Raw genomic sequence first — 8,911 nt, forward strand, 5'->3', positions numbered from 1 at the left:
AGACAGATTCAAGAGACAATTAGATATGATTCTGGGGAGAGAAGGGACTGAAAGATATGCTAAGAAGACTAGTAAGTGGAATTGAGATCTATGAAAAAGGAGTGGTCTTGTTAGGCCTACTGACGTTTTAAAAATTTGTTCTCGCGATTTGGGTGACACTGGCAAGGCCGCATTTATTGCACACCTCTAGTTGCCCTGAGAAACAGATACTGTCACTTCTTGAATCGCTGCGACCCTTGTGGTGTCACTGCTCCCGCAAAAGATGTTAAGTGGGGAATTCCAAGATATTGACCCAACAATGATGAAGGAATTGCAATATACATCCAAGTCACTATGGTGTGTGACTTGAAGGTGTTGGTGTTCCTACAACATTGCTGCTCTTGCTCTTCTCGGTGGTCAAGGTCCCAAGGGAGGGAGGTGCGTCTTAATATTTATTTCTTCTTTTCCATAGACCTCAATCCAGTCAATTTAAAATAAAACAATATGACCAGTTTTTGAAATGTATTGGGCTTGAAATTCCATTCAGGCCCTGGGTAGAACTTGGGTGGATAACTAGGAAGGCAGACCCTGTTCAGCCAGAATATTGCCCTGTTCAGCCAGAATATTGCCCTGTGCTTTCCTTCTGCCATTTTCCAGGAAGGGGAATCCATAGATGTATCTTCATTCTCCGCCCCCCGCACATCTGGCAGAGTTCCCAGGAATTCCACCCACTATACCCTTATAATGCCTCAGCAGAACTAACACCAGCTGAAAACAACCTGCAACAAGTGGTTATCAATCCTGGGGAGGGGGAGGGGGGGGGGATTGATTACTCTTGACAATGGCCTCACTCGCTATTAGAGCTGAAGAGTCACCACCATGAGTACTGTTGGATGCCTCATGGGCCTGTCCTCAGAGCAGCGCTATGCGGATCTAATCTTCCTTTGTGGCTCAGTGTGGTGGATACCTATGATGTACCTTACTAGCGCAATGCATCCACCTCGCATATGCCAATAGCTCTGTCCCTGTAATTGCAAACAGGATCTGCACCTGTCAACTCAGATGGACTTGGGTCTGCTCCTCCATTCTTCCACCAGCAGAGTGGTTTTGCAGGAAATTTGGGGCCATTATTTTTGCAATACATGTAGTCTAGTACCATTATAAATCTACATTATATAAGTTTTAAAAAATGTTGACATTCGTGGTTAAAAAAAAATATGTACAGTATATGAAAAAAGAAACTGCATATTTGTTAATTTACTCTTTCATCTGTTTGCAGGGCTGTTGATAATCAGGTATATGTAGCAGCAGTATCGCCTGCACAAAATGAGAAAGATTCCTATGTGGCATGGGGTCACAGCACTGTAGTAAACCCATGGTACGTATTTCACAAGATAATTACAGATGAGGAAAGCCATTTGGTCCATCTCAGCTCAACCATCCAGAAGTTACTTCCCATTGCAGCATCCAATTGTTTCTTAAATGATTCGAGTTTTGCCTCTACTACTCCATCCAGAAATCCATTCCATGTATTGATCACTGCAAAATAGAACTTCCTGACATCAGTCCTAAATTTGCCTTTTAATAACTTGTACATGTGTTCTTTTGTCCTACTCTCGCAATTTAAAGTAATTTTCTGGATTTACCTTTCCCATACTATTGGCCATCTTGTATACTTGTATAAGATCACCTCTCAAGCGCTTCCTTCAGTGCTAAAAAGCCCAAGTTCCTCCAGTTATTCCTTATAACTCCGACTTCTAACACTAGGGAGCAGTCTCTTCTGTGCACTGCCTCCAGCACTTGAATGTCTCCTTTATGTCTTGGTGATCAGAACAAGACACAATAGTCAATGTGCGGTCTGAGACTGCTATATGTTTTGAGCAGGACTTCCTCGGACGTGTATTGACAAATGAAACGTTGACGTTCTCTGTAACCGGCTTTCCCTTAATTGGCCTGCTAAGCCCGCTGGGCGGGCTTAACAAGGTCAATTAAGGGAAAATAGCGTGGGTTGGCCAGAAGTTGATGGAGGCGGGACTGAAACCTGACAAGTGGGAGTTCCGCCTCCAAAAGCTCCCCATTGGCAAAATCCAGCCCCAGGACAACAGCTCGGCGATGCTCCCATGCCGACTCCATCCTACCTACGTCAACTTTTTCCCTACACAGGACCTGTGACTTTAACTCTGGACTCCCTACTATTGTCTCCAACCTATTCCCTGCTACTACCAGGAAATATGTATCCCAATAATTGCTGCATAACCAGGCCTAAGTAACTTGAGTTTTTCCCGTGTGCATTTTGACTGGCGCTCCGGACCCGAGCCGTTCATTTCTATCCCTCCCTGATCGCTCTCTCCTGTCGTCATGCCTCCTTTCATCTCTCCGCTCTTGGATACTCTGCCCTCCCAAATCCCTACCTTAACCCTTCATTACTCTTCGACCTTCCTACTCTCCTGCCGCCGTCCCAGGCTTGACTCCCTCTTAGATAAGCCTACAGCTTCCCTCTGTGCTTCTCTTGGCATCCTCTGAAGGGCCCATCATGGCACTCGTAACTGCCTCCTCAGGAGCAGCAACCCCAACTGTCCCATCCTACTCTCGCCGACCTTCCCGCCCAGCGCGCCCACTGGGGGATAATCTTGCCAATCTCCTCCCCGTCCAACTCACCCCTCCCAGCGCTGAGCTTGTGGATGCTGGCAATGGTTCAGCCATCATCGACCCTCTCCGCACCTCCCTCCAGAATGTCCGTTCACTTGCGAAGAATGGCCTTGCCATCCATGAGCTTATCGTGTATGATTGCATCAATATCATGGCCCTGACGGAAATCAGGCTGAGGGGTGATGACACCTCACCCTTAAATGAAGCCTCCCCCCTCCGGCTATACCTTGCACCACTTGCCCTGCCCAGACTGCCGTGGCGGCGGTGCGACTCTCATCACCAAATCACACCTTGGTCTGTCCCCCTATTCCTCCCGCATTTTCTTCTCCTTTCAGCATCTCCCCTTGTTCCACACCTCTCTAAAATTCTCATTCTCTACCACCCATACAAGTACCATAAAAGTTTTATCACCAAGATATCTTCACTGCTTTCCTCCCTCAGCCTCTGCACAGAGCGACTTCTCATCCTTGGTGATTTCATAGGATATACGGCACAGAAACAGGCCATTCAGCCCAACCAGTCCATGCTGGCATTTATGCTCCAATCAAGCCTCTTCCCATCTTTCCTCATCTAACTATCAGCGTAACCCTTGATTCCCTTCTCCCTCATATGCTTATCTAACCGCCCCTTAAATGCATCTATACTATTCGCTTCAACCACTCCCTGTGGTAACGAATTTCACATTCTCACCATTCTGTGGGTAAAGAAGTTTCTTCTGAATTCCCTATTTGATTCCTTGGTGACCATCTTATATTGACCACATATCCGCTGCATAACTAAGACCGCCTATTTCCAGCTCCGTAACAATGCCAGTCTCCGCCCCGCCTCAGCTCATCTGCTGCCGAGACCCTCATCCATGCCTTTGTTATCTCAGACTGGACTATTCCAACGCACTCCTGGCTGGCCTCCCACATTCTACCCTACGTAAACTTGAAGTCGTCCAAAACTCGGCTGCCCGTGTCCTAACTCACACCAAGTCCCGTTCACCCATCACCCCTGTGCTCGCCGACTTACATTGGCTCCCAGTTAAGCAAGGCCTCGATTTTAAAATTCTCATCCTTGTTTTCAAATCCCTCCATGGCCTCGCCCCTCCCTATCTCTGTAATCTCCTCCAGCCCCACAATCCTCCCCCCGCCCAAGATATCTGTGCTCCTCTAATTCTGCCCATCTTGAGCATCCCTGATTATAATCGCACAACCGTTGGTGGCCGTGCCTTCAGTTGCCTAGGCCCTAAGCTCTGGAATTTCCTCCCTAAACCTCTCCACTTCATTTTCCCACTTTAAGATGCTTCTTAAAACCTACCTCTTTGACCAAGCTTTTGGTTATCTGCCCTAATTTTTCCTTATGTGGCTCGGTGTCAAATGTTTGTCTTATAACACTCCTGTGAAGCGCCTTGGGACGTTTTACTATGTTAAAAGGTGCTATATAAATACAAGAAGTTGTTGTTGTTCCCCTCCCTACCCCCACCGCAACCGCAGATCATCATGGCTGAGATTGGCTACTGGACAGTACAAGACCATTTCTTTCCAACAACATTGCATTTTTATTCCTTTTGCTATTTTAATCAATGAGTATTTGTACAATTTTACTCGCAGCGTAAATGGAAGTCCATGAGATTTTTTTAATGTTTCCTTTGAAAAGAATACTTTAGAAAAACAATTTTGCTTACCGAACACTTGTATAATCAGATATTTGATATGCATCTGCTTCTTGTCTTTCTAGGGGTGAAGTTGTAACTAAAGCTGCTTATGATGAGACTGTTATATATGCAGATATAGGTGAGATTCTTAATCCTTGTGACAACTGTTGAAAAACTTACCTCATATCTGACAATTAAGTATGAGAGAATTTATTTCCTCCTTGGTTGCTTTTCTTATTCGATTTATCAACCTGCACAGGTAGGTGATATGTTCAGATTGTGGTCAGTACTTTTCATGGGTTTGATGTGGGAAAAATGATCCAGTTTGATGCTTTTTCATTCTCTTGCTTGCTCACACTCTTCATAGTCTCTGCTGGGTTGTCACCCCAGTGGTCTGGCTGAGATGGGATTTTCCTGTCTCGTAAGTTGTCTCATCATCCTCGGTATTCATACTTGTTAGAAATACATTCAGAAAGTTGCTTTAATTATTTCTAACTATACATGTCAGATGAAACAAATGCTTCTTGGACCAATATATATATTTACAATATTTTGTAAGGTACCACCCTGAAATCCCTTAACTTCCAGAGAGCGCCCTGGAATGTGCCATGCCAAGCAGAAACAAATCATTTCCTCGGGAACCTGCATTGAATTTAATCATTTCAAATTACTGTCACAAGTACATAATACAAAAAATTTAACTACTGCCTGTTTCGATGCTGCACTCCTGGCAAAATAAAACTGGGTTAACACTTTGCTGTTACTGGTTTCTACAAAAGAATAACATCTGAAGCAGTCGAAAACCTAACTCCTGTACACAAGGAAACCACCTTTTTAAAAAAAATTGTTCTATTTAGGAAAACATTACAATATTAGTTCCCCAAACGGAGACACAACATTGAAATTGTGTGTATTCTATTTTCCTCTGAACAGATTTGAAATATCTTTCGGAAGTTCGTCAACAGATACCAATTCTCAAGCAGAAGCGGCATGATCTCTACAGTGTGAAGGCTGTGCAAGATTGAACATCACAGGCCCTCAGATTGGTCCTTCAGTCAGAAGCAGCAGATGGAAATACAAAATCTTCCAATTACCTCAACAATTTGTCTACAGACCTCAAACCCACCTGGGTTTAAGACTCTATATGCACAACGCATCACGCAATGTTTCTATATGTAGAATTATGGATGATTAGGAGTGAGTTGTAATATAGTTTTCAGTTTTAAATAACATAAATCACTCACAGTTTAAGGTTTCATATAAACCCCCAAATTTAAATACAGCTTTCTATTATCATCTGTTATTCTTTTAATGCATATACTTTCCATAACATTAAAATTATACTAATGCAGTTAAAGTTTATGTTGATATTACATTAATTGAAGATTCTGAGAGGCTATTGCAATGTTTGCACGGGAGATTAATATCAATTAAAAGAACTTACATTTATGTCTTCAAGACATCCAAGGATCTTACAACAAGGTATTGTAATTGTGCATTCCTTCTGATGTTCTCGTCTGCTCTCCTGAAGATGGTGACTTATGGATCCATGGGCACTTGCAGCAACTCCTGTACCTTATCTAGTGGTCATTGTTCATGTATAACCACGGGCTAATAATTGCCAGGAGGTTATTTCAACAGTGACTGCACTTCAAAAGTACTTCATTGGCCGTAAAGCGCTTTGGGACATCATGAGGTCATAAAAGGTGCTATATAAATGTAAATTAAAAAAAAAACTATCACATTTGATTCTAATCCTGTCCTTGCCTCTGGTCTATACATGCACACTTTTCAGCAGAGGTAACTGGCTGATGAGCAGGAGAAGGAAACCTGGCTGAGCCTTCCTAGCCTGAGGACACTCAGGCCAATCGTTGTACCCTCACTGCTGCTTCAGAAAAAACAGCCAAGATGGCACAGACCAGGGATTAAACCTGGAATCCTCCTGCTCTGTATGATTCAGTGATACACCGGGGAGTGTATTTATCCACTGGGACATTAGAGGAGCAAATTTACTTTACACCTTCAACGCAGATTTATTTAGAGGTTAGTGGAGGCAACTACAAGATGATAAGTTTGACAGAATAAACTGCAAAATTGAAGCCCCAGTGGTTGGGATTGTGATCGGAACCCTAAAATCTGGTTATTTCATTCAAAATAACCGACTGCACCATCTTGTGGCATTACTTACAGTAAATTGGAAGATACAATGTTTTATAAGGACAGGAGCATCAAACCATGAAAAAGCTGGTGTGTGGGGCGTGCCGTGTCAAGTTAAGACCTTAGATCTTGGTGTACACGGGCAATTCCGGAGGTCAATTAAAGGGTGGTGTATTTTTGCTGGAGAAATTTCACTAACCAGCAGAAAATAACAGTTTTTTTTAAATGCTTAAAATTAAATGTGTTACAGAAATTTGCATGTGTGATAGTTGAAGTTGGGTGCCATGATAGAGGTACAGTAGAGTGAGTTAAATTGGCTGAATGACCCTCCTCATTTGTATTTATCTTAAACTACTGCACACGAGTGTTAACTGGCTGCAGCTATGTTAGTCCACATACTAGTGAAAGCCATCTTCTCAATGGTCACTAATATGTGTGAAGATGGAACTGTGGACTTGCAGAATCCCTCCATAAGATGCCTATAGCAGTTCTGGGAGCATTTGTGGTGGATGTTCATACTGTACCTATAGCCTGCATAAGTGAGGTGCCCAATGCAGATGCCACTGGTGTTGTCAGATGATCAGTGGTCAATGGCCATTGATCTAACCTACCCATACTTCCCTCCAGTGGTGTGTGTATGAGGGCAGGTGACCAAGGAGAAGAAGCAGCAGCTTGGATCCTGTATTTTAAACAGCATTTGTTTTAGAGCAAACTCTCAGTGGTCTGTATCGCCATACAGCTCAGGGGCACTCAGGATAATGGACTTCCGCTCTGTACCAGCTGATCCCTCATCAACCATTACCACTACTATCCCTTCCTCACCAATGTTTGCTACCTCACTGTGCTTTCTCATCAATATCATTGTGTATGTCTGTAGTATGGGCATCTGTGGTGGTGCCTGGTTCAAGTGGGGATGAGGACAGTGGTTTTTCATTGCAGCTGTTCTACTGGATACACCTTGCGCTGTGAAGAGAGCAAAAGGTATATTCTGAGTACATTAGCACACTTCTCTATAGATAATGTATTGTTATTACATGAACTGTTATGTGCCTGGCACAGTGTCTATGGACATAAGAACAGGCTGGGGAGTCTAGAACCAGGGGTCACAGTCTCAGACTAAGGGGTCGGCCAATTAAGACTGAGATGAGAAATTTCTTCACTCAGAGGGTGGTGAATCTTTGGAATTCTCTATCCCAGGGGGCTGTGGATGCTCAGTCGTTGAGTATATTCAAGGCAGAGATCGATAAATTTTTGGATATTAAGGGAATCAAGGGATATGGGGACAGTGCAGGAAAGTGGAGTTGAGGTAGAAGATCAGCCAGGATCTTACTGAATGGCGGAGCAGGCTCGAATGGCCTACTCCTGCTCCTATTTCTTATGTTCTTATATGTTTCAATGAGATCTCCTCATTCTTCTAAATTCCAAAGGGTATAGGCCTAATCTACTCAATCTCGGTTTATAGGACAACCCTCTCATCCCAGGGATTAGTCTAGTGAACCTTCATTGAACCGCCTCCAAGGCAAGTAAATCCTTCCTTGGATAAGGAGACCAAAACTGTGCACAGTACTCCAGGTGTGGTCTCAGCAAAGCCTTGTGCAATTGTGGAAGACTTCCTCACTCTTGTACTCTAACCCCCTAGTAATAAAGGCCAACATGCCACTTGCCTTCCTAATTGCTTGCTGTACCTGCATGCTAACTCTGTGTTTCCTGTACGAGGACCTAAATCTCTCTGAACACCATTTAATAGTTTCTCACCATTTAAAAAATATTCTGTTTTTCTATTCTTCCTACCAAAGTGAATAACCTCACATTTTCCCACATTATACTCCATCTGCCACCTTATTGCCCACTCACTTAACCTGTCTTTGCAGGTTCTTTGTGTCCTCCTCACAGCTTACTTTGTATCCTCAGCAAACTTGGATACAGTACATTCTGTCCCTTCATCTAAATCATTAATATAGATTGTAAAGAGCTGGGGCCCCAACACTGATCTTTGCGGCACCCCATTAATTTCATCCTGCCAATCTGAAAATGACCCATTTATCCCAATTCTCTGCTTTCTGTCCATTAACCAATCCTCTATCCATGCTAATGCAGCACCTCCAATCCCTTGAGCCCTTATCTTGTGTAACAACATTTTATGTGGCACCTTATCAAATGCCTTTTGCAAATCCAAATATACTACATCCACTGGTTCCCCTTTACCCTGCTAGTTACATCCTCAAAAAACTCTAATAAATTTGTCAAACACTATTTCCCTTTCATAAAACCATGTTGACTTTGCCTAATCATATGATTTTCTAAGTGCCCTGTCCTTAATAATGAATTCCAGCATTTTCCCGATGACTGATGTCAGGCTAACTGGCCTGTAGTTCCGTTTTCTCTCTTCCCTCCTTTCTTGAATAGTGGGGTTACATTAGCTACCTTCCAATCCATTGGGACCTTTCCAGAATCTATGAAATTTTGGAAGATCACAACCAATGCATC

General features: G+C 43.3%; 1 protein-coding gene across 2 annotated transcripts in view; it reads left to right on the forward strand.

Annotated features, from left to right (window-relative positions):
• Positions 1-5,748, forward strand: part of nit2 (nitrilase family, member 2) — a 47,963-nt gene extending 42,215 nt beyond the window's left edge. For both annotated transcript variants that reach the window (XM_086007010.1, XM_086007011.1), the window contains exons 9-11: positions 1,259-1,357; positions 4,351-4,406; positions 5,201-5,748. In XM_086007010.1, the coding sequence (XP_085863136.1) occupies positions 1,259-1,357; positions 4,351-4,406; positions 5,201-5,292 (247 nt within the window). In that variant the 3' untranslated portion in view covers positions 5,293-5,748. The remainder of the gene's footprint in view (positions 1-1,258; positions 1,358-4,350; positions 4,407-5,200) is intronic.
• Positions 5,749-8,911: the final 3,163 nt, after the last annotated feature.

The sequence above is a fragment of the Somniosus microcephalus genome, chromosome 14 (genome assembly GCF_052327205.1).
Source record: "Somniosus microcephalus isolate GS21.2 chromosome 14, FLI_Smic_1.0, whole genome shotgun sequence".
Taxonomy (NCBI): domain Eukaryota; kingdom Metazoa; phylum Chordata; class Chondrichthyes; order Squaliformes; family Somniosidae; genus Somniosus; species Somniosus microcephalus.